The following is a 26,240-nucleotide window of genomic DNA, read 5'->3' on the forward strand; positions in this document are numbered from 1 at the left end:
TCAAAATGAGTCATTCGAATAAACAATCTATTTAGTATAGGGAATAAGTCGTCTCTCCATGTTTGTATTAACAACAATATAGGAAAAATGTAGGATGAAAAATGTGTAGCAACAAGGAAATTGATTTGAATTTCACTTCAGAAATAAAATATTTTATAAAAAAAACTTTAAAATATTTTTAAAATTTTGTTAAAAATAGAGAAAAATTTCACTGCCACAAAATTGATTAAAAAGAAAAATGGTGAATTTTAAGATGATGCAAAAAGTTATTTTTGTGCTCTGATATTTATTGTAATTATGGCGAACAAAAACATCAAAATTTCACTTAATTTTTAATTAATTAAAATGTCAGTAAAAATTTAAAAAAAATTGATATGCGCATTCCTACCTTTTAAAGTATATCCATGCCAAATCTGCTTGTTCTAGATTTCTTGACCTGTATTGTAAAGCTCAAATACACACACACACATAGAAATAGATACATTCCTGTTCATTATTAGTAGAGATAGATATAAAATCGGTTTCCAACTACAACCTTTTAAAACGTCATAAAAAAAAATGTAAATCTTGAACGCGTGTATGCAAATACTAAAGTATTATTCCCGTGTGAGTTCCATTTTTTTCCCTTCTTCCATTCTTATAATTCTTTAAAGGGGAAAAAATGAGTTCTCAGCCATGCTTCATGAAGCGTTGCTCTAATTTAAAAAAAAATAACTTGTTTGAACAATGTGATAAATGGTGTCCTGAGGCATTTCTGATCAATTCTTGTGAGGAGTGGTTTCTGACATCAAAAGTTCTTTCATTAATTTCAAGGAAAATGAATTCATATTTGATACATTTGCATCGAGATTGAACGAACCTAGAAATTAGCATTCGTTCATACAAGGCTGCAGATAAAAAATTATTGATATTTTGTTCTCAATACGGCATATTTGAATAATTAGTAATTCAAAAATATACCTGCTGGATAAAATTGGGGAATGAATTATGCTAGTTGAATGATATTCCAGTGTATTTTCCGGTAGCAATACTCATTATTTAATAAAATGGTCAGTTTCATATTTCAACGCATTCTTAACATATTAATGATTTATTTTATGTTAATATGTTTTATTTTATATTCATGAATATTTATTAGTTTTTATTTATGTATTGTGGTTCCATATTGTCTGGTATTCACGTTTGTACACAGGGAAGAGAATAGAAGGAACACAATGAAAGAGATGTTCTGTTCTATAAATATTTCAATAACAACAGGACGTAATGAAATATACAATTATACTTGATAAAATGCTATTACTATTATATTTTTTTTCATTCGTTATATTTTCAGTCATACTTAGTCTTACCAATTATACTTGATAAAATGCTATTACTATTATATTTTTTTCATTCGTTATATTTTCAGTCATACTTAGTCTTACCAATTATACTTGATAAAATGCTATTACTATTATATTTTTTTCATTCGTTATATTTTCAGTCATACTTAGTCTTACCAATTATACTTGATAAAATGCTATTACTATTATATTTTTTTCATTCGTTATATTTTCAGTCATACTTAGTCTTACCAATTATACTTGATAAAATGCTATTACTATTATATTTTTTTCATTCGTTATATTTTCAGTCATACTTAGTGTTGACGCCAATAAGTCAGCAGAACGCTCCGCCTACTAAATTTGTAGCGCCACCCAGTGGTGAAATCATATAACCGTCAGAGAGTGTGTGTGTAAACCCCCGGGAGAGAGGGTGTGTCAGGAGTGTTGAGAATAAACAAAGAGAGATACAGTCCACGAGTTTGTGTTTCATTTATATGTGATTGAATTTTCTAAAATCTGAGCTATCGAAGGCCAAAACATGGTCCAGTTAGCCGGAGACGTCTATGCATCTATTGTAAAGTGATTCATTATTTGAAATGTGTGCTTTATTAGTGGAGATATCGGAGATGATGACGAAATTGGTGCGAAAATACCAAGAATGAGAATTCTGTTGTGGATAACTGGTCTCGAGTGACAGCAGTCCCAGCAAAGAGGTATGGGCAGTATTATCCTTTGAGTTATTAACTAATTAATTTCCCGAGATGAAGTTGATTTTATTTTTAATGAGTCATAATTAATTTCCCGAGATGAAGTTAATTTTGTTTTTGATGAGTTATAATTAATTTCCCGAGTTGAAGTTAATTTTATTTTTAATGAGTCATAATTAATTTCCCGACATGAAGTTAATTTTGTTTTTGATGAGTTATAATTAATTTCCCGAGTTGATGTTAATTTTATTTTTAATGAGTCATAATTAATTTCCCGAGATGAAGTTAATTTTGTTTTTGATGAGTTACAATTAATTTTCCGAGACGAAGTTAATTTTGTTTTAATGAGTTTAGAATAAAATTGTGATAATATTATTCTCGTGAATTGTTTTGAAATATATATTTAAAATGGCGGGTTTAGCAAAATTAAAGAAAGATGAATTAAAACTCGTTGCCGAGGAGATAGGTTTGGTTGTTGCGGAAGGCATGAAAAAGAGTGAAATAATACGTTTAATTGAGAAGAGTGATGTGTACAAAAATGACAACGAAGTTGTTAAAGATGCTGTAGATCGAGTAATAGGGAATAGAAACCAAAAATCCGATCAGGATAGTGAAATAGAACTAGAGCGCCTTAGATTAGAGAGAGCTAAAATAGAATTACAATTAGCGCAATTAAGGGCTACTGAAAATAGTACTCAGACTTCCGTTAATGTAGAGCGTAAAACCGAACCAGAAGAGTCTCTGGAAAGCTTATTAAAGTCTGTGAGAATATTGTGTATTAAACCACCGAGCAAAGCTCAGGATTGGGGTTTCTTTTTTACTTCGTTAGAGAGAGCACTTAATACTAAAAAGGTTCCTGAAAAATTTAAAGCTGAGATTTTATTAAATTTATTAGGAGAAAGAGCTTCGAATATCCTAACTTATATTGCTGAGAAAGACTTAAATAATTATGAAGAAATTAAATCAATTGTACTAAGAGAATTCGAGCCAACAGCGCAAGCGGTTTTAGAGAATTTTAGATACGCTACTAGAGATAATGAAACTCATGTGCGATTCGCGTCACGCTTAATGACGAGTTTTGAATATTATTTAAAATTAAGGGGTATTAAAGATTTTGAGACCCTAAAACAATTGATGGTTTCGGATAAATTATTCCAAACGCTGGATAAAGAAACAGCAACTCATATTAATATTAGGCAAAATCAAAAGTGGTTTACACCTCTCGAGTTAGGAAAAGAATGTGATCTTTATTTTGCTTCCAAAGGCAAAACCATTAATGAGATGAGAAGAGGGCAAAATTATAGCAATAAATTTAAACCAGCATCAAAAGTATTTTTCAATGAGATGAAAAATAAAAATTGCTATTTATGTCTAAAAAGCGAGAATCATCCTTTGTATGCTTGTCCTCAATTTAAAAGACTTTCGGTTCTTGAACGCGTAGAGGTAGTAAAAAATAAAAACGTCTGCTTCAAATGTTTATCGCCTAATTGCAGCGTTAAAAAGTGTTCGTTTAGAAATTGTTTCTGTGGCAAAGCTCACAACAAGTTAATACACTTTTCGAAAGAAACAAAAAATGTTTCGTCTACGAATGTAAAAACCGCCGAAGTCATAAATAAGTCGCAATCGGAGGGGAGAAATTCGGAACAGGGTCCGGTTTCCCCCAGTGAGTGGGGTCCGACCTTTGTCGCAACAAATCTAACCGTAAACAAGAATGTTGTTTTGTCGACTGTAAGATGTTTGATAAAAGACAGATGTTCGCAATGGCAGGAAGTAAGGTGTCTTTTGGATAACGGCTCACAGTGCTGCCTCATGAGTCAGAATTGCATGCAGAGGCTAGGACTCCAAAGTGAAAAAATAAATCAATCTATTTCTTGTATTAATAATGCCTCGCTTGTAGTTAATCGCAGAGTTACAGCAATTGTGGCTAGTAAAAATAAAAGTTTCGAAAGAAATATTTCAATGTTAGTGGTATCAAAAATAACGGATTTCATACCGAATAAGAGGATAGATATGCGTGTAAATATGCCAGAATCAATTGACCTTGCGGACCCTAATTTTAATATTCCGGGCAAAATAGATATTTTAATTGGCGCTGAGTACTTTTATGAAATAATAAAGCCGGGAAAATTAAATACTAAAAATGAGAATTTGACGTTACAGGACTCTGTATTTGGGTATATTGTAGGAGGTAGCGTTTCGAGTTCAGTTAAATTAAATTCTAACTATTGCGGTTTAATATGCGGAGCAGAAGAATTAAATTCAAACTTGAGAAAATTTTGGGAGATTGAGGAAATGGGTAATGAATTACCTAAAAGTAAAGAGAATGCTATTTGTGAGGAGCATTATGCGCGAACACATAGAAGAGATGAGACAGGAAAATATACTGTGGCGATGCCATTTAAAGAGCATTGGTCATGTCTAGGGAATTCAAGAGATATTGCTCTGAAACGACTCGAATCGCTGTGGACTCGCCTGTCTAGAGACCAAAAATATCTGAAACTGTATTCTGATTTTCTAAAGGAGTATGAGGAGTTAGGCCACATGAGCGAGATACAAGATGAAAGTGTTGAACCTGAAGTGACATATTATATGCCTCATCATGGCATCTATAGGCCTCAAAAAACGACGACTAAACTACGTACTGTGTTTAATGCGTCCACCTTGACTAGTAGTGGAAAATCGCTCAACTCAATTCAGTATAACGGCGGAGTGATTCAAGACGATCTATTTACATTGCTAATTAGATTCAGAAAACATATATTTGCATTTACTGCAGATATTCGTCAGATGTATCGTATGATCAATATAGATGAGAGTCAAAGAAATCTACAAAGAATTTTATGGAAAGAGGGAGCTAATGAGCCCGTTAAAACGTATCAGCTAAATACGGTTACCTACGGAACGGTTAGTGCTCCATATCTAGCCATGAGAACACTTAAGCAAATTTCCATTGACGAGGGAAAAAACTTTCCAAGTGCTGCATCAGTCTTGTGCCATGATTTTTATATGGACGACGTTTTAAGTGGAGCGAGTACATTGGAAGAGACAAAAACTTTGCAACATGAACTTATTGGCCTTCTAAAAACTGCCCAGATGTCGTTACACAAGTGGTGTGGAAATACTTCCGAGCTTATTCCTGCTACTGAGAAAGAATATGAGTTCTCATCTACAGATGAAATTAAGACCTTAGGGATTGCCTGGAAGGCTAAAACTGACTGCTTTACCTTTAAAGTAGATTTACAGCACAATGCCCATCCTACCAAAAGGTCGGTCTTGTCCATTATCGCCCGACTTTTTGATCCACTTGGGTTACTTGGGCCAGTGATCACGAAGGCAAAAATATTCATGCAACAATTGTGGTTGCTCAAGATCGATTGGGGTGAAATGCTTCCCGAGAAAGAAGCTAGTGAATGGCAAGAATTTGTAACATCTTTAAGAAACTTAAATGACATTAACATAGAAAGATGTATTGTCATTCCAAACGCGGAAGTGAATGAGCTTCATGGATTCTGTGACGCGTCTGAAAAGGCATATGGCGCTGCAATCTACGCCAGAACAGTCGATTCAGCGGGTGAAGTGAAAGTGAAGCTAATCGCGAGTAAATCTCGTGTGTCACCAATCAAGCAGGTAACTATACCTCGTTTAGAATTATGCAGTGCCGTTCTGCTCACCAAATTGATGCAGAAGGTAAAAAATGCATTAAAAATGGATATTACGTCAGTATCGTATTATTCGGACTCTACAATCGTGCTTTCGTGGATGAGAAAAGAGTCACGAGACTTAAAAACATTTGTTGCGAACAGAGTGGCTACTATTCAAGAATCCACAGAAATGAATCAGTGGCATCACGTTCCTTCCGAACAAAATCCCGCCGACGTCATTTCAAGAGGACTTGATCCAACGAGAATGCAACAAAGTGACTTATGGTGGTTTGGTCCAACCTTTCTCCAAGAACTGGTTGTGAACTTTCCTGGTGATTGCGACGACATCCACGATTCATTGGACAGTTCTGTGCAGAACAGGGACGTTTCTTCTGAGAAACTTTATTTAGCAGAACTCAAAAATCCGACTAATTTCTGTTTAATTTCAGCTGTGGACTCATCATTTTTAGATAATATCCTTAGTGTATCAAATAAGTTTTATAGAATAATTAAAATTTTAGCCTTTATTTTCAGATTTATTAATAATTTGAGAAACTCGAGCAAAATGTCAGGTCCTTTAACCACCAAGGAACTGCAGTTGGCCAAGTTAACCTTAGTCAAACTTGTTCAGGTAGCTGCCTTTAATGGTGAAATAAAAGCCCTCGAAAAAGGTGAAAATGTTAATAAGAGTGAGGTAAGTTGCTTGAACCCATTTCTAGACCCAAACGGTGTCTTACGTGTTGGAGGAAGACTAAGTAATTCTGATTTGTCCTATGATAAAAAGTTTCCTATATTACTTCCAAAGAATCACAAATTCACGTTATTAGTTATGCAATATTTTCATCTTAAATATTTGCATGTTGGTGCACAAACATTGTTGTATTTGGTAAGACGGGAATATTGGCCATTATCTGGCAGAAATACAGCCAGAAAAATTATTCATGATTGTGTTATTTGTGCTAAAACTAAACCTAGAACGGTAACCCAAATTATGGGAAATCTCCCAACCAATAGAGTTAAACCTAGTTATCCTTTTACTCATGTTGGGATAGACTTTTGTGGACCTTTCTATATTAAATACAAGGGTCAGAGGAAAGGCAATTATCAAAAATGTTATGTGGCTGTTTTCATTTGCTTTGCTACTAAGGCAATCCACTTGGAAATAGTAACTGACTTAACTGCAGAGGCAATGATTGCCACTTTAAAGCGCTTTTTTAGCAGAAGAGGTGTTAGTTCCTCTATCTGTTCTGATAATGCAACTAATTTCAAAGGGGCCAATTCAGAGTTGAAACGTTTGCAAAATATGATTGGTAGACCCCCAGAGCCATTAGCTAATTACTTAACAACTGAACAAGTGACATGGAAATTTATTCCACCAAGGTCACCTAACTTCGGTGGCTTATGGGAGGCGGGTGTTAAATCTTTCAAACACCATTTAAAGAGAGTTGTTGGTAATGCGCGTTTAACAATGGAACAGTTTTTGACTATTGTTATTCAAATTGAAGGTATTCTAAACAGTCGCCCACTGACACCTTTGTCATCAGATCCAAACAATTTTGAAATTTTGACCCCAGGCCATTTTTTAATCGGCCGTCCCATAAATAGTACTCCTGATCCAGATTATTCAGAGAGGAAAGATAATCTTTTATCTCAATGGCAAAGATTGAGCAAAATGGTCCAAACAATTTGGAAAAAATGGAAATTAGACTACTTAAATAATTTGCAAGCCAGACACAAATGGCAGTTTGAGAAACAAAACATTTCAAAGGATTCTATGGTTCTTTTAAAAGATGATAATCTTCCCCCTTGCCAGTGGACAATGGGAAGGATACAAGATTTAATTTATGGATCAGATGGCAAAGTCAGAGTAGTACTTATAAAAACTCCACAAGGAGTCACGAAAAGAGCAATTTCAAAAATTTGTTTGTTACCGTGTGAATAAAATCAATGTATATCTAGTGTAATTATTATATTTAGTATTTAAAAAGATATACTGTATATGTAAGTTGTTCATTGTACATACTGAAATATCGCATACATTTTCTTTTCAGAATTATTTTGTATATAATATTCAAATTTTTTTTAAAAGTGTAATTTTTTTGTATCTTGTGCAAGATAATTGTTGAAATTTTGCATTGTCTAATTAAGTAATGTGTTAAATTTTTATTTCTGTAATGTTGAGATTTTGAAATGATATTTCAAGGGGGGCGGAATGTTGACGCCAATAAGTCAGCAGAACGCTCCGCCTACTAAATTTGTAGCGCCACCCAGTGGTGAAATCATATAACCGTCAGAGAGTGTGTGTGTAAACCCCCGGGAGAGAGAGTGGGTGTGTAAACCCCCGAGAGAGAGGGTGTGTCAGGAGTGTTGAGAATAAACAAAGAGAGATACAGTCCACGAGTTTGTGTTTCATTTATATGTGATTGAATTTTCTAAAAACTGAGCTATCGAAGGCCAAAACACTTAGTCTTACCAATTATACTTGATAAAATGCTATTACTATTATATTTTTTCATAAAACTTATACTTGATAAAATGCTATTACTATTATATTTTTTTCATTCGTTATATTTGCAGTCATACTTAGTCTTGCCAATTATACTTGATAAAATGCTACTGTCATTATATTTTATCATTCATCATATTTTAAAATTTTATTATTAGCACTATATTTTATCATTCATAGAATTTGTATTTTTTTACAAACTTATGTAACAGCTAGAAAATAAAAAATTTCATTTGTTTTCCCTTCTCTATGTAATTCTATCTCTATCTAGTCTGCCTATCTGGGAATCCGTCACTGATCGCCAAATAATACCGATTATTACCTGCCAAGTAAAATGTATTGTAAATTATTATCTGTAATGAAGGAATTAATTTTTGTATGCATATTTCGAATTTGTTTATTCTTATATAAACCAGGGCATACTCGCCAATAAAAGTACTATCACAGAGAACGCCTAGCATGACATTGGCGTGCAATAATTATGAAATATTAACCTTTGGCTTGAATTTAGCATTTTTACTGAATCTATCATGTGATCTTTGGCATGCGGTTAATCGTATCCAAAAACTGAATTTGTGTTTTAGATGCATTTTTAACAACCTATTGAGACAAAAATTTTGACACAAAACTGCACTTGTAGTCACAAAATCCAGTATCAAATTTTGTATATTTAAGTCACTGCGTTTTTGAGTTATCGCATTTACATGTTTCTGAAAATACAGACCGACGGACAGTCAATCTGTAGTTAATTTGATAGGTTCTACATTATAGATGGTAAATATGTGAACCGAATTTGATCCTCTAATTCTCTTCATTTGATAATTATCGCTTTGACTTATATTCGAACAGATTTTGTTCAAAATTTGATAGAAATCTGCAAATTTGTGAAAAGACACTATACCAAATTCCATCTGTCTAGCTCAAAGCGTTTTTGAGTTATCTTAGTCACATTTGTAAAACGAACATTTTCTAAAAATGTGTTCATCGAATTCTGAACGTGAAAATTTCTTAAAATCTGGAGTTCGAATACTTTCTCTATGTTTCATATACAAGACAGTAAGAAACGTATAATAACTCTTGATATAATACTTGAATGAGATTATTCTTGAACAACATTGCATATACATAGATAAATTTTTTGTCTTGAGTGAAAATAAATTTTGTTCTGTTTCTTCTAGGCTTGGATTCAATCACACACTCACAAATAAAGTTGAAATCATGTCTGAATTCATACGAGTCGTATGCTCCTTCATAAACGAGACAAAATTCTACGAAGGGTTCCACACTTTCGTCCACGACAAGCCTGAAGTGGAGGAGCGATGCAATCAACAAAACAGTTCCGGTTATAGTGTTTTAATAGTTGGAATCGATGCCATGTCCCGCATGAACATGCACAGGCAGTTAAAGAAGACAGCTCGGTATTTGTTGAAAGATATGGAAGCTGTTGAAATGTACGGCTTTAACAAAGTTGGAGACAACACATTTCCTAATCTCATGCCTTTACTGACAGGTTACGACGAAAGAGAACTGAAATACGTTTGCTGGAATGCTTCAAAGAAAAACCCCTTGGACAAGTGCAACTTTGCATGGAAGAAGTTTGCTAAAGAAGGGTATCGAACCTTTTATGCGGAGGACTCTCCACATATGTCAACTTTCAACTACTTGAAAGCAGGATTTAATTATCAGCCAACGGATTATTACTTTCGTCATTTCATGCTAGTTATGGAACAGATTCTGGGTGTCAAGAAATTGCTAAACACCTATGTCTGTGTTGGAAATATTTCTGAAACGGAGGTTCTTCTCCGATGGACAGAGCAGTTTGCTTCTCATTTTAAAGATAGGAAATATTTTTCATTCTCATGGATAAATGGTCTCACGCATGATTTCCTGAACAAAGGATCTGCTGTGGATCACTTGTATGAAAAGTTATTTCGTAACTTGCATACATCTGGAGCTCTCAATAAGACCATCGTTATAGTAATGGGAGATCATGGTATGAGGTGGGGTTCGATTCGGAAAACATACATTGGCAGATTGGAAGAAAGATTGCCAATGCTTGTGATAGCTTTGCCACCAGAATTCAAGAAAGAACATCCAACAGAAACCAAAGCTTTGCAACTTAATTCTCACAGATTGGTCACTCCTTTTGATCTTCATGCTACACTGATGAATATACTTCATCTGGACAAGAATTTTACTTTCATTAATCCAGATAATGTTGATGAGGAATTGGCAGAAAATTATACTGCCAGAGCGAAAACTTTATTCCAACCTATTCCAGAGGATAGGTCTTGTGACGACGCCTCGATCGATGAGCATTGGTGCACATGTGAAAACTCACTACCTGTTGATACTGATGATAGAAATGTACAGAAATCAGCAGGTTTTCTTATTGACTATATAAACACGTTACTAAAACCAGTGAGCAACAAGTGTGCAGAATTAACGTTGAAATCCATAACGGATGCTAGAATGTGGACCGCACCTGAAGAGCATCAAGGCCATTCACTGAATGATACGATTTTGACTATTGTTGTTAAAGTGAAACCAAGTGGTGCAATATTTGAAGGTACTGTACGCACTTCTGAACCCGAAATGAACCTGGAGTTGCTGGGTACAGTGTCGAGACTCAATCTGTACGGAGACCAATCTGCCTGTATTCAAGACGCTGTTTTAAGAAAATATTGTTACTGTTCATGACATAATGCATCTTAAGGCAAATACGATAAAATTATGAGTATTTAACAAAACAATTCGTTAAATGTGCAATCCTAGTCAATTGTAAATAAGACCAAATAGAATATTTGTTGCATTACATGCCTTTTACATTGAAAAGAAATGGCAACCAAAATGATCAGATGAGACTTTTTTATTATCGGCAATTTAAAAAATTTGTACACTGAAGCGCTCAAATATGTGCCAACAAACTGTAAATTTTAGCAGCATAAACGTGTTCATTAGACCAATAATATGTTACTATTGTATTATAGTATTCTTTTATTTAATTTCTGTCATATTTTTAAATATGGAATTTTGTTGTCGATTTTAATAGCAACATTTGGTATGCTAAAGTTTTGAAAACTTCTGTATTGTTTTACGTTTTTTACAATATTGGAATATTATTTTTTATTTCAGAACTTAATTATTAATTAATTGCTTAATTTTATTTTAGAATTGATTCCATGTGAGAAGTACCGTCTTGTGATGACTTTTTTTTTTAATCAACTTCGGTTTTAAGATTCCATAATAGTTATAATCGTGAGATATGAAATATATAATAAAGGCTAAAAACTAAACAAAGAGAAAAAAGTGTAAGGAATAAACCTTTTTAATGCATTAAAAAATAGAACTTTTGAATAAAAACTTCATAAGATTAAAGTAAAGACTATAAAAACGTGAGACGCAGAAAACAACATAATAAAAAAATTAAGCCTCAATAAATTTCACAAGAAAAAAAGTTACGAAATATTCATTAAAATCAAATTGTATTATAAATCCGATGAATAACAGAAGTTAAGAATATGGACTCTGTTTTAAAGCACTGATAAAGAATGTATTTAAAAGATTTTTTTAAAAATATTTTACTATTTTTTTTACAAATCTGCTTCCGTTACTTGTAATTTTCATAAATTATAGCAGCTACATTTTCCAGTTCTAGAGATTGGCAATTTTTTTTTTATGTGATATGTGTGTTAAGCAGAAATTTATTTAATTTTTATAAAAAAATTTCTCATTTTCTTTCATATCTATAAAGAATAAATATAAGAAGGCGTAACAGAAAATGCTAATATCAAATTAACGATTTAAAATCATTGCAGTCTTATAAATTAATGCTTTTTAATGCTGGTAAAAATTCAGAATGCTTTATCATGATCATATGTTAACATCTTATATGCTTTTATAAAATAATTCATTTTATTTATTCTGTAAGAAATTAGCAACGCAAAGGCTTAGCTCTACTTAATAAGCTGATATTTTATAAAATTTTATTAATATTTTTAGATCATTATCCACTGTAACAGGTTTTTTTTTTTTTCATTTGTCAATATTTTGTTTCAAAATCATAATCTTCCACTGATAAGGGGGAGGGGATTCTTATTTAATTTTAAACGATACAAAATTCTATTAATGTCAAAAATAGTGACATTTAAAATGAATATTATCCATTGTTCATTTGTTTATTGATGTTTTACTCCTCTAAATTTATGTTTTACCCTATGAAATGTTATTAAATTATTTATTTTTACAGTACGGTTATTATTTATTTAAATTTATTCAACATCAACTTTCACAATACTGCTCAGGAAACAAAGAATTTAAAATTAAATTGTTAATGAAAAAATTAATTCTCTTCAAAACAGGGAGTTAATTTGCATACTCAGACAATGCTTATTAATAATTATTTACAAATTTAAAATTTCAGGTACATTTTCATCGAATAGAAGCAAAATTTCAGATTAAAGATGCTGTTTTATATTGCTATTTCGCATTATCTTTAATTGCAATAAATGCAATATTCTACATAGAATAGAAATAAGTGTTTTAACCTTCTAACAGGAATATCTCTCATTAATGCCTCTTAATATATGTCAAGCTCCGTATGACGTGTCAATTTATACTCTATCAAATTTTGTCAAACGATGAAAAAATTTCAGTCCCAAAAAATACACAATATTTTTCCTTGACCATACTCTAATGAACAATTTGTTCTCAATTAATCTATTCTATTCATTGAACAGTAACGTTCCTTTTTCAATGAAAAAAATGTTTTTTTAAATAGTATTATGACAGATGTTACTTCTGACGGAGTACCCAAAGAAGATCCGGGTAAAAGGTTAGAACTGTTTATTCTTTTTAAACTAACATATAATACTAAATTCTTCGAGTCCCTTACCTCTCTTTATATCTATACTTATAATAAAGCTCAATGTGTGTGTGTGTGTGTGTGTGTGTGTTGGCGCTCTGCAGGTCAGGTCATTTGACATACAGCTATAAAATTTGGTACATGTATACCTTAGAGGTCGGGAATGTGCACCTGGGGTCCCTTTTTTTGAAATTTTAATTAGAATTTTAATTATTAGTTAAAAACTAACTTTACCGCCAAAAAAATCTTTCATTTTCCCCACCGCCAACTTTTCCGCCAAAAAAATCTTCCATTTTCCCCACCGCCAACTTTTAGTTATTTTTTTCTCCCAACAGAATTGAGGCTAGGGTTAACATTTTTCGGTGGATTATTTCAAACGATTCCGTTTATTTTTTTAATGTTTTATGCATTTAAAATTAAACATTGTTAATTAATCCATGTTTCACATTCATTCTGAAGTACTTTTGAATTAAAATAACACAGAATAAGGGAAATTAAAAATGTATAATCTGCATAGCGTTACCCCAACTGGCGTAGAAAAATTCACGCACTTGCGTTAACGTAACTGGCGAAGAAAATTCACGCATGCGCATTGTTTTCTGACTGTTGACATGGCAACCAACGGATGATTTAAATTATTTTTAGGTTAGTTGCATGCTTTTTTAAGTAAATTGTATTTATGTTAGTTATATATTTTTTGTATATGCTTATAGTTTTTACATCGTTTTTTAAGTAGTTTTTTTTTAATCTATTTTCAATGATTTAAATTATTTTTAGGTTAATTGGATGCGTTTGTAATTAAATTGTATTTATGTTAGTTATATACTTTTTTGTATATGCTTACAGTTTTGTATATGCTTACAGTATTTTTAAGTATTTAAGTTTTTTAAGTATTTTTTTAAACCTGTTTTAGACCGATTATTTTAAACGATTCATTTTATTTTCTTAGTGTTTGATGCATTTAAAATTAAACATTGTTAATGAATCGATCTGTTCATGATGAATCTGAGAAATTTTTGTTGACAAATTCTTGAGATATTACATAAATTAAGAAAGATATTCTTTAGTGCCCATAAAGTCTAAACGCTCAGTGACTCGACTCTATTATCAGTAATCATAGTATTAAAAAATGCTTTGTTTCAGTAAAAAATATTATTATATTAATTGCAGATTAATCATTTACACTTTAATTTAAAGCATAATTTCTACGAGGGGTAACAGAAAATTAGAGAGATACATATCAGGCTATGACTGAAGGCCCTTATAATATTATGAGTGAATTATATGACTATCAAAATTTGAAGTTTTAAAATATTTTGCCGAAGAATCTATTAAAGTTGGAATTGCGTAAAATATTTAATGGTACGACCGGAGTTTAACCTCCTGCTTGGAGCAATTTTTAAAAATCGCCAACAACGACCTTGCGAAATGTTCAAAAGCAAAGGAGCAGATGTTCAATTATAGTGCATAATAAAGATTGCCATCTTTGGAGCGTTATCGCAACTTGGCGAAGAAGGGGGTTAAACTCCGGTTCAACCTATTTAATTATTAAAATTTAAACGAACATTAAGATTGGCGAACCGGCTGGTCGCCAAAGGCGGCTAGTAGTATATATAACAGAAAGTAAATTTTCAGATTAATTTACCATTAAATTTAAATAATGTATTTTATAATTTTACTGATTTTTTTAAAGTATTTTCTGCAATTTAGTATTACCTTATTGCCAGTAATCAATTTGCAAGGCAATTTTATTTTTGCATTGCGCGCCTATGAAATGAAAAAACAATTCCCACGTTAAAATAAGGTAATTTCCTGCTGTTTTTATAAGGTAACATTCCATCTACATTTCAGATTTAATTAGTACGCAAGATCTTATAGGCATAGAGAACGCACTATCTAAATATTATTGCACAAAATTGATTTTTGAAAAAAAAACAAAAAAAACGACTTTTTAATGATACCGGGTGATTCTGCTGTGAAGCTTTTTCTGCAACATACATAATATACAACAATAAATTTCATTATTTCATCTTTATTTTCAACCACGTGATTTTCTACCATTGTTCGAAACGAAAAAAGAAAGAATTTGCTGCTTATTATTTATCTCTGCAGTTTACATGAAGATTCAGAATCTGAAAATATAGTATAGTAAAAGAAAACAACAGATTACCAAGAAAGTTATTTTTTAATAACTCTATGATGTTATGTCTCTTAAGAAAGCTTACCTATCGAGATATGATGCTTAAAAATACTTCTTTAAGGGAATCATGAACAAGGGATCTGCAAAAGAGATTTAACTGATTTCAACCCTCGATAGAGGTGGTTATTAAAAGATAATTCTGTCTGTAATTTACAAGTAAGAAGAACTCATTGGATTATCTCTGAAGTACGCGAGCTTGCAACAGGGGAGCAGTCATCATATAATTCACGTAGAATTGAAAACAAAACAGTTTATGCTTCTTAATAAAAGGAAATGCCATATTCTAACTGATAAACGGATTGTTTTAAATTTTACCACTGGAACACAAGATGCGAAAAATTTCTTTCACAGTACAATCAGGTACATTTCTAGAGTCAAAAGACTACCGTACCATTTTATTTTAAATATCCACTATTCAAGATATCCAAACTATCCAAGATACATTCACTCGCTTTCTAAACCACGAAGTTTAAAATTAAATGTATTTGTAATTTTCTTAAAGTCAAAAACTTAAAGAACATTTCTAGATTGTTAGAGATCAAATGATCAACGTATTTAAAAAAAATCTGTGACAAGTTCATTCAATTACAAAATTTCGAATATAAGGCAAAGTTCAGTTATAAACTGAATTTTCTTGAAAAAAGACTTCGCCTCATATTCTCGCAAACATAAGATTTAGGGAAAGTTCAATTCTTCCCATCATGCCTGTTAAAGATGATAGTTAGAAAACAAAATATAAATATATATGTATAGCAAATTAAATTGAAAAGTAAAGAAAATTTTTCTTCCTTTGTTTTTATATAATTGAAGAAAATCACGCAGTTTAATATTTGATAAAGTAATTTAAAAGATTTGAATTTCATTGCAACAATTGCTGAAAATTATGAAAAAATATTTTTAAATAATTGTCAAATTCAGAAAGTAATTTAAAAAATCATATTTAAAATCTTCTTATGGCGTGAGAAATAATTTTGTAAAATAATATTTTCAGAAGATTGCAGGAAAGTGCTAAAATTTCTCTTTATTTCTAATGAACAAAAATTCTAATATTGAAGTTAGAAAAAGATAGTTCTAAGATGCGCATTTTTAACCTCCGAAATAAATATGTAGCAAATTTGGTAGCTTTAGCTGACGCGATCTAACCCAGAGCGACAATAGTCGCAAACTGAATAAAATTTAAACAACTCGCCTTAACATTTTCTTGAAAAAATTCAAACGATAATTTAAGGAAATTCTTTCAGAATTCTTTTTTGTAAATAGTAGTTTCAATAGCATAATTTGCACAGAAAAGAAACGATAAGAGATACGTCAGTTTACATCGCAACACAAGAACAAAAGAGACGGAATTTTTCCCTTCGGTTATATTACTATGCGATTCTGATAGGGATTTCTTTGCCAAGTGTCAATTTAGGTAAGGGAATCTTAGATATCTTTAAAAAGAATTTTTATCCTTTCGTTTTTGATGTGGGAACAACGGAGTCAGCAATTTTGTTAAGCGCGTGTTAAATATAATTAAATTTTAAAAAAATGGGAATTGGATCAGGAAACAAGATAACATTTTAGCATAAAGTAAAATGAGCTAAATTAAGATAAAAATTAGAAAATTAATGAAGATTTAAAATTAAACAAAATCGTTACATAAACAAGATTCAAATCACAAAGAAATCCAAGTCAAATCGGTAGAGATGGCTGGCCACATAACAATTCAAATACCAAAAATAGAAGAAAAAAAAAAGGATAGTTAATATCATAAACCTGCGATTTCTTTGGTGGTCAAACAGAACCGCAAATCATCATCGCTTATTTACATTACGATCCTTAGAAATATCAAACACTAGAATCAAATAGTAAATAATAAAATAAAAAAAATATAGTAAAATTAGAAAAATGGGAAAGAAGTAAATATATTGTCTGGCATTCAGGATAATGAACAATATTATAGAGATAATTTTGCTCTAATAGGAACTAGAAGAAATGTAGAACAAATAAAACGAATATAATTCATGGATAATGCTGAAGAATCCTATACCTCCAATGTGGTTTTGGATCGCCACATAATTACATCATCATCACATAATTACATAAATACATCATTCGCCACTAAATTTAATGAGATGCACCTCGTATATGCATAGTCTTTGGAATGATATTCTTAGGTCTACTTAGCAGATCATTTTTTTTTTCATTCATCTCACATTCTAAACAACTTATCATATCTCCGGACACATATGTGTTACATATCGAAATCGTAACTGATTAACAAATTACTGATAAACTAATTACACAATTCTTCCCCAATTGCATTCAAAACAGGATAAAAATCTAGTAATAGCTCTTTAATTTCAATTAAAAAAATAGATTCATATCAATGATTCTGATAAAAGAAAAGAAATCTGTTTAACGTGACTTGAATCTGATCTATAGTTTTAAATCTCTGAAGTCTTTTTTTTTTAATCATGCTTTTTTTTAGTTAGCTGATATTGTAATAATTTTATTTTGGAAAAAAATTGCAAAAATAATGAGACGCGTCGATGCATTTTTATTTCTTTATAAATTATTAATAAGAAAAATCTGTGTAACGTGACTTGAATCTCATCTATAGTTTAAAATAAGCAATGTATTTTTTGTTTGTCTTTTTAAAATGCTTTCAATTTTCGCTTTTTTGAGTTAGCTAATATCATAATAATTTTGGAAAGAATAACCAAAGTAATGAAGGCTGGGATATTTCATGTTTACTTCTTTGTAAATTATTAATATGATTCGGAATAAGAATTGAATTTCACCAACATTTCTATAGCTTTTTAAAGATTCTTATTATTTATCATAGATAATATATCAAAATCGCCTTTAGAAGAGAAGTTAAGCATTGCTTTGCTGAATACAGAACAATCGCAATAATTCTGGCAATTATTTCACGCCATTTTGTTTCTTCTCCCCTTCAAAATATCATTCCTGCTCATAATCCACAGATAAATTATTAAACACTCTTTCAATTCATTTATAATTTAGTATATGTCCAATATTTGATTAAGGTCAGGATATTTCAAAACCTAAATGACGCCAGTCGGAAAATCTTTTCTTTTCATGTTAACTTCATACGTTTAGTACAAAATAATTTGAAGCAATAATATATTGTTGGAATACGCCAATAATTTTTTCTCTGAAATATTGAGAAGCTGAGAAACGATCTACCATTGCCATCTGTACGATATTCGGTGTTATTTTGAGCTTATTTAGATATCTTTTGACAAGAATTTCCAATAAATGACTTGTACTTCTCCTCAAGCAAGTAAAGTGATTGTCTGAACCAAAGCGTGTTGATACCACAGAAGCTATGTTTTTAATTCTTATGTCTGTTTTCTTCAGATTCAAAGTAGCTGTGCGAGAATGCATATCTACAGTTGACAAAATTTCAGAAAATATATTGAATTGAACTTTATGTGAAGTAGAAATAGAGACACCTACATAAAATAGAGCCCAAGGCAAATATCAAAACAACGCCTTCTCTCACCTTTTTTCGAACTACATTTAACCTCCTAAAAAATATTGTATCGTGGGGAAAAAAAAGTTGGAATCAAAACAAAATAATTATAATATTTTTTAAAATAATACGGTCAAACATCCGATCAATACATCTTACTTATTCAAACTTATTAATTAAAACTGTTTATAAAAATTAAATAATATATCAATTATAAAACTAATTATGAATAAAAATATAGTCAAAATGTGTGAAAGCATTTGAAATTATATTTTAGAATGTAATGACGATCAAATCGAAATATGCATTGTATGCGATTATTTATTATTTCAGAGGAATCCTAAGAACATGAGGGTTAAGAATCCCCTGTAAACTTATTCTTTTCTTGACGAGATTAATAGGATGCATATTCGTTTTGTTATTTTCTAATATATCCAAATCTTCGCACAAATAACTATTCCAAATTCTGTCTAAAGGTTTATTTTTAAGAGACATAAAGTATAAATATATCAAGCATTTTCTGAATAAGTTTAACAAAATTTTATTAAACACTTTTTTAACGAGTTTAAAAGTTTATAAAAATATTTTTAACGTGTATCATTATGAAACCTCTTAGAACTGAAAAAAAAACGCATATATTTAAGAATCATTATGCAATTGTTCTTTTTATTTTAATATTCAGTTGAATATTAAAATAAAGGTTAAAATTCAGTTGAATATATTATTTTAATATTCAACAAAGGTAAGTTTTCATAGGAAATTTTCAAATGCATTGTTATTATTAAAAGAAAATATGTTTCAAAAATTCGGAAGCTTTTTTTCACCGAATCAAATTTAGGAAAATAACTTAACAATCAATGAAGCAGTCATTAAAAAATATTTTAAAAAATGTAAATAGAGAACTGATTAGAATATTTACTTTTTATGCTAAAAAACACAGAAAGATTTTTTTAATTAAAAAAATATTGCTTTGAAATTAAATGAAGACAACGAGATTAGAAGATTGCATTTAAAAAATTCGGCATTTCAGAACTTAAATAATTGAAAATATTATGTAGTTTGTTTTTTTTATGAAATGTATGTATGTTTTAGAGTTTAATGAGATTATGTAACTGTAGAGGTTATTCAATTAATTATTCCATGTAAAATACAATATCGAAATTAAATTATTATTGGTTTAATAACTCAAACTGAATCTGATAGAGTTGTTATTAAACAATTCATTTTCTAGCCTAATGCTAATGTTATAGGGCAATAAAAAAAATCAAGATTTCTTACTCGACTGTTCTGATTCGTACTGCGTAACCAATTCTTCCTAGCCTCAAAGAAGTACAAAAAAGTTAATATCCATGCACAATATCTTTCTTCACATCAAAGAGTGTTTTTTTTTTTTTTTGCTCCTAATTTATATGCTTGCCATTATTTTTTTATTTGTACATATATTTCTAGTTGTTCTGATTCAATTTAGTTTATAGCAATTCCGAACAATCTATCTTTTTCAAAACGCTAATCGTTTTTTTTTTCTGATTGATAGAAAGGCTTGCTGAATATAAACTATGATTTTCTGGACTTATCTTAAATCAATTCCACGTTGAAACTGATTTCATCATATCTACTCGCATGATTTGTTTATATTTTGGCAATATCTTTCTTTACATATTTAAAAAATTATTTTTGAATTTTTATGATTCGATTAGCATTATCAGATATGATATGTACGTGCGGAAATTAAATAATTAAATCAGGCAATTGTGAGATTATTGAATATAATAAAATGAGAGAAAATTAAGTTTTGTCTTTGAGAAGTTTTTTAGAACTAAAAAGTAATAAAAAGCACTTTTATCTTACATGGAATTAATTAGTTTCACGATTTTGTAACACATGGTAATATTACCCATGCTGTTGGACTTAATCTGCCCATTTGAGTTAAAGATGCCTCGGAGAAAGAGCTGGAACGTTGAGAATTTTCTTAAATCAATTTTTAGAAATTTCAGCATAGAATCTCGTAAATTTTTTGGCTAATGTATCTTTTCCACATGGAGTTTTTAAATAAAGAAAAGCACCAGATTGATGCTTCGTTTTCATTTCCGATGTCGTCATATTAAAGTGCAAAAAAAAAAAAAAAACTACATTTCAATCTGTATTGATACAGTGAACCGTTACGTCTTTTCTTCATTTCATTAACAAAATAATCACAACTCAGCTGCAAAATGTTGAAAATCAATAATTAGGGAGAAAATGTTTATGATATTTTTTTATTTATAAAAAAATGAGTGATTTAATATATTATGCATCTAATTGCCTTTTTTTATCTCGAAGAGTTGAAATAATGTAAATCAGCGTTTAATCTCCGATTAAACGCTGATTTCATTTCAACCATATGTGTGTTAATCCGCGTGAATGAGATGCGCAAAAATAAAGATTTGTAGTATCAATACGCACCGATTCTTGAATGAAAAAAGAAAGAAAACTGGAAATTTCCTTTACTAAAAGCCGCATTGATTACCAACATTTGCGAAGGTGATACGCCAATATATCAGCGCAGTGAAATCACAGTCACAAGACCAAGGTAATTTCTCATTTCGTAAGACATCTGACAGCACGTTATTTTCCACTGCGGCATGATGTCACATTTTTTTTTTAATTCTCTCCGTCTATAAGTTGTATACTATATTCCAAAATTAAATTTGAACGGTACATTCGATTTATATCTCACAAGTATGATTTGACTCCAATGATTCCATAGAATTCAATGCACAAGAATGTCGAATACCATCTTGATGTGTCCTATCATGACTTTAGTTTGGTTTAGCTATATTAACTACCCGCTTTTAAAGCAACACGGAGTTCGTAATGTTGAACCGCGACCAGATGACGAGGACGACACCTGAGCTGCCCAACTCCCTTCAAACTTCCACAAAACACCAGCGGGAGGACTTTTGGACCCGAAGAATTTAACATATACCAGGCCCGCTTACACGAGGGTTCTTAGGTAGAATTGGGTCTCGAACCTAAAACCCTCTGAGACCCCACCAAAAGGCCACTGTGGGCCGTGTTCCGTTATGAGGAAATCTGATAAAATTCTCCACTAATCCAAAATTTTTGACAATATTGTTCTCGAGTGAAACTTGGATGGGAAAACTTGAAGAGTCTTACAACTGTATATATTTTTCATGAGAGTGGTGACACCTTTTAGTGGCAACTCTTTAGGGAATAAACCTACACCGTAAAAAAGCTTATTAATTAAATTACATGACATTAATAACGGATTTTGTTTACTGAGAATTTTTTTTAATTACGCAGAAACATAGAATCGTTTTTTTCCCCTTGAATGGTCAATAACCGAAGAATTAACTATTCCTTTCATTAACTAATCACACATATACTTTCAGTAGTGCATGGCAGGGATTTGAATTTCCTGCATCTGTTTTAGAATTTTTTTAATTACTTTTAAATGCTGTTTCGTTATTTCATTGATGCATTTTGACCACTTATATTGAAAGAACTTAAATATATGAAAGATAATTAACATAATAAGAGAACCTAAAGACATCAGTAAACTATGGCGTCTGCTTTCACCACTTACGTATTTAATTGTTTATAATTGAAACTGTTCTTTTTTTATCATGAATAATATCACGTGAGCTCAATTCTATTTTTGAATTTCATCAGTATTTTTTTAAATCCTAGTAAGTGAGAAACAGAAAGCGAATAAAAAGTCATTCGTATTGAGATTAGATTTTTAGAATTAATTCAGAAAGTTGAAAGGGAATTTTATAGTTAGAATGCTGTTGAAAATTACAAATGATTAAAGTGTATGTTAGTCTTTTACATATAAAGACTGCTTTTCATTTTTCAAATTGCTAATTTTTGTTTTTGATTTCAAATCAACAAGAAAAAGATTAAGCTGCATAGCCAGTATTTTAGATTAAACAAAAACATACTGATAAACTACGTTGATCGAATTTCGATCTGATAATGCGAACAGGAACTAATTGATAAGGCAAAAGAATTCGTGCAAATTGAAGCAAGAAACGTAGCTACTAAAGCAGATGTTCTGTGCATTTGTAGAAAAAATTATTTAGATTAGAGCGTCACAGTTTATGATAACGCTGACCTGCTTGAACTCAAAATTATGAAAGGAATGTCGAATAAATTCTTCAAAGATAAAAAGCGCTTTTTGTATATATATAAAATGACTTTAGGTAGTTATATGATATCAGAAGTGTATATTTGGTATAAGCATTCTCAAAAATGAAATAAAATAGTTCGTTAATTTATTATTCATATAAGAATTAAATTTTGTTATGAGATAAGAATTCTAAAATATTATGGAATATTGTTATTAGAGTTAAATGTACTATAAAATAGGCTGGTTCTTCTTTCAATTATGTGACATTTTAAGACAATTATATAATATTGATATAACAGAATAAATAGCAGTATCTTAACTAAAGTGTGCAGTAAACATGTAGATACTGTTCAGATGCGCGGTTATTACTTCTCCTAATTCCGCGCAAAGAAAAAAAAAAGAAAAAAAAAATCTGAGTTTGCCTTGTTGCTACATGTACACATATCTTGGCTTTATCTTTCCTTTGAACCCTTTCTTGACGAAATTAACACTTCCTTACGCATGCGCAAAAACACAGAAGGTCTCAGAATCCAAGAATGAACAGTAAATGGAAGCCTTAAAAGCGAAGTTCTGAAATATTTTTTCATGAGCGGGAGATCAACTATAAAGTTTGTCAACAGATATATAAAAATATTAAATTACGATACGATGAGAGAGAAACAAATAATATGTATATCTGCTAATTTTACAAGTTGATATGCTAATATCAGTTTTTTTTTAAAAAATCTGTAGATTAAAAATGTACTCTTCGTCATTTGGAAGATATTCTAGACTTCCCAAGTGCATACATTTGACAATAATTTAAACACTAAAAAGGAATAAATGCAAAAGGAAGTTTTAATATTTTATTTTGTATCTATTAATTAGATTATACGGGTTTTTTTGGGAGGGAAATATTTAATCGTATAGATTAATTTAATAAAATACCTGAAATATTTATTAATTTCTCATAAAAATTTTATTACTTTACGGATCTCCTATGAATGATTTAATTTTAGCTTATAATATTAAAAGCGTTATGGTTTTTTACATGTGTAAAGAATAGTAACGAAAATGCATGGAGCTTAGTAAAGCCGCCTCTGCACGACGAATCAGCCTCAATAGTTTGATCTAACATTTTAGTCAATTGATTCGACAGTTGCAGAGACGTTTCTGCTAAACGATGTGCTGAATGTTTGATCCAATGATGGACTACCTCTGGAACATCTTACGACTCGAAAATTCGACTCTTAATATTCAAAACTGATAAGTCGCCTCGCTACCTATTAAAATAAAAAGCTCAACAAGATTGTTACGATATCCTCACAATATCGAACGATATTCAGAATATCGAAAAACATCTTATAGATGTCGCAAAATATCTTGTGCCAATGAGGAGGTTGTTTATGTGATTTTATTATTTATAATATTTTGTTTTTATTTAATTATTTTATTTGTATTTTTTATTCCTTGTATATTTATTCTTACAGTAAAGATTAATACTGAACATAGATGGCGCAGTATGCGCTAAACCATATGTATGTTTGGAATGTGGGGGAGGCGCACTTAAGCTTTTTTTTTTTTTTTTTTTTTTTTGTAAACACTTCTCCCTGAGAGTTGGTGTGAAACTGGTGCAAGCAGGCACCGCTCGCTCTTTTGTTAGCGGCAAACAGAATCATTCGTTCGCTCTTTGTTAGCAGCAAAAAGAAGTATTCGTTCGCTCTTTGTTAGCGGCAATTTCTATTTTAAATGTATATAGTATTATGTGTTACCTTATATATGTGTGATAATCGTCCATGTGTGTTGTTATATGTGTGTGTGTGAAAATAAATAAAAAAGACAAAAAAGCATCTTTCCTTGGCTTAAACACACACACCTAGCTACAGAGGTTATTTATTAACTATTAAGTGTCCAACATTGGAAGGTATTCGTAGCATGATGTAAGCAACCCCAATGCTCCATTGTCCTTGATTCATGAATAATATAATCAAATTAACTATAAAAAGATTGGATTTAAGCAATACATTAAATTTTTTGAAAGATTTAGTACTCTTACTTGAGGCTGCGATGACCTAAGGGTAAAGATTCGTCTTCATGGGTGGTAAATGATGGGTTCAAATTTCTATTTCTTCCATTTTTTACTATTATATATAACCTAACTACAGGTTAAAATAATTTTGTGTCATAAGCTTGGATTTAGAATTTTTTTACCAAAGATATTGATTAAATAACAAAAAAAATCAATAGCTAATTCGTGATAGTCATTCGCAATGTTTATCGCAGTCCGAATTACATTATTTTTATTTCTAGAATCATTAAAAAAGATAACATAAATAGATGTGAATAAAATGTGAATGTGAAAAGATGTGAATATATATATATATGAGAATATTTTGAATAATTACCTTTTATTATTAAAATTTTGACCTCATGAAAATTTTTAACCCTTTTCACTCGGATGGTGCCTCTCACTCCCCATTCAAGACGGTGTATCATTTAGTAATTCATTCATTCCTATTAGCATTTCATTATTTTTCAACTTTAATTGTTAAAATCATCTACAAAAAGGTAAAAAGATGTAAATTAATTTTTCAAAGGAATTTGACTTAAGACAATTATGTATATTTATTTTTCAGAGCAATATATAAATCTTTGTATTAGGTGAATAATTATGTATCGAATTACTTTTACGAATACAAAGGGCAAAAGAAGTTATGAACCCTTAAAAAAAATTTTTATCTGTGTTAATTTATTAATTTTATCCTTGACAAATCTTCAGATCTGCATATGAAGCCAACATTTCAATCAATATTCAAAAATTTAATTAGAATTATTATAACAAGGTATTGCAAGATATTTTTTATCGTTTTACTTAACATTCGAAATACTATACAATATTTGGAAGATATCGTAACAATATTGTAAAGCACGTGCTCTTTAATATTTTTACGATGATAATGAACTATTAGAATGCCTTCATGTGATATTGCGTACATGAATTTTGTAATTACAAAGACATAGATAACAAATCTTTTTCAAATAGTGCAAGATGCTTGATACTATTATGACGATATTTTCACAAAAATGTATAGTACTCAGAAAACTAAGCATCATCACAAAACAGGATTCTATTGGTTTCATCGTTGTTAATAAATATAAAATATTTGTTTTGAAATATTTTATTAAAATTCCCTTAGAAAAGATATTAAATTTTTGCCAACTTACTATCCGACATATGGATAAAATTGTGATGAAGGTGGAAAAAAAACTTTCTTAAGTAAGATTCCGAAGAGAAAAAAGAATAGTCCTAATTCACTACAGAAGTGAATTAAGGACTCATTTTCGTCGAATGATTCTAACGCAATCATTTCCAGAATCTTAACGTCCCAGCTTGTCGAAATTGAA

The 26,240-nt window shown here is 30.6% G+C and overlaps 1 protein-coding gene across 2 annotated transcripts in view; it reads left to right on the plus strand.

Moving 5' to 3' along the window:
- LOC129980578 (uncharacterized) overlaps positions 1-12,387 on the plus strand; it is a 105,002-nt gene extending 92,615 nt beyond the window's left edge. For both annotated transcript variants that reach the window (XM_056090964.1, XM_056090956.1), the window contains exon 4: positions 9,358-12,387. In XM_056090964.1, the coding sequence (XP_055946939.1) occupies positions 9,358-10,879 (1,522 nt within the window). In that variant the 3' untranslated portion in view covers positions 10,880-12,387. The remainder of the gene's footprint in view (positions 1-9,357) is intronic.
- Positions 12,388-26,240: the final 13,853 nt, after the last annotated feature.

This window comes from Argiope bruennichi, chromosome 1, assembly GCF_947563725.1.
Source record: "Argiope bruennichi chromosome 1, qqArgBrue1.1, whole genome shotgun sequence".
In the NCBI taxonomy this organism is placed as follows: domain Eukaryota; kingdom Metazoa; phylum Arthropoda; class Arachnida; order Araneae; family Araneidae; genus Argiope; species Argiope bruennichi.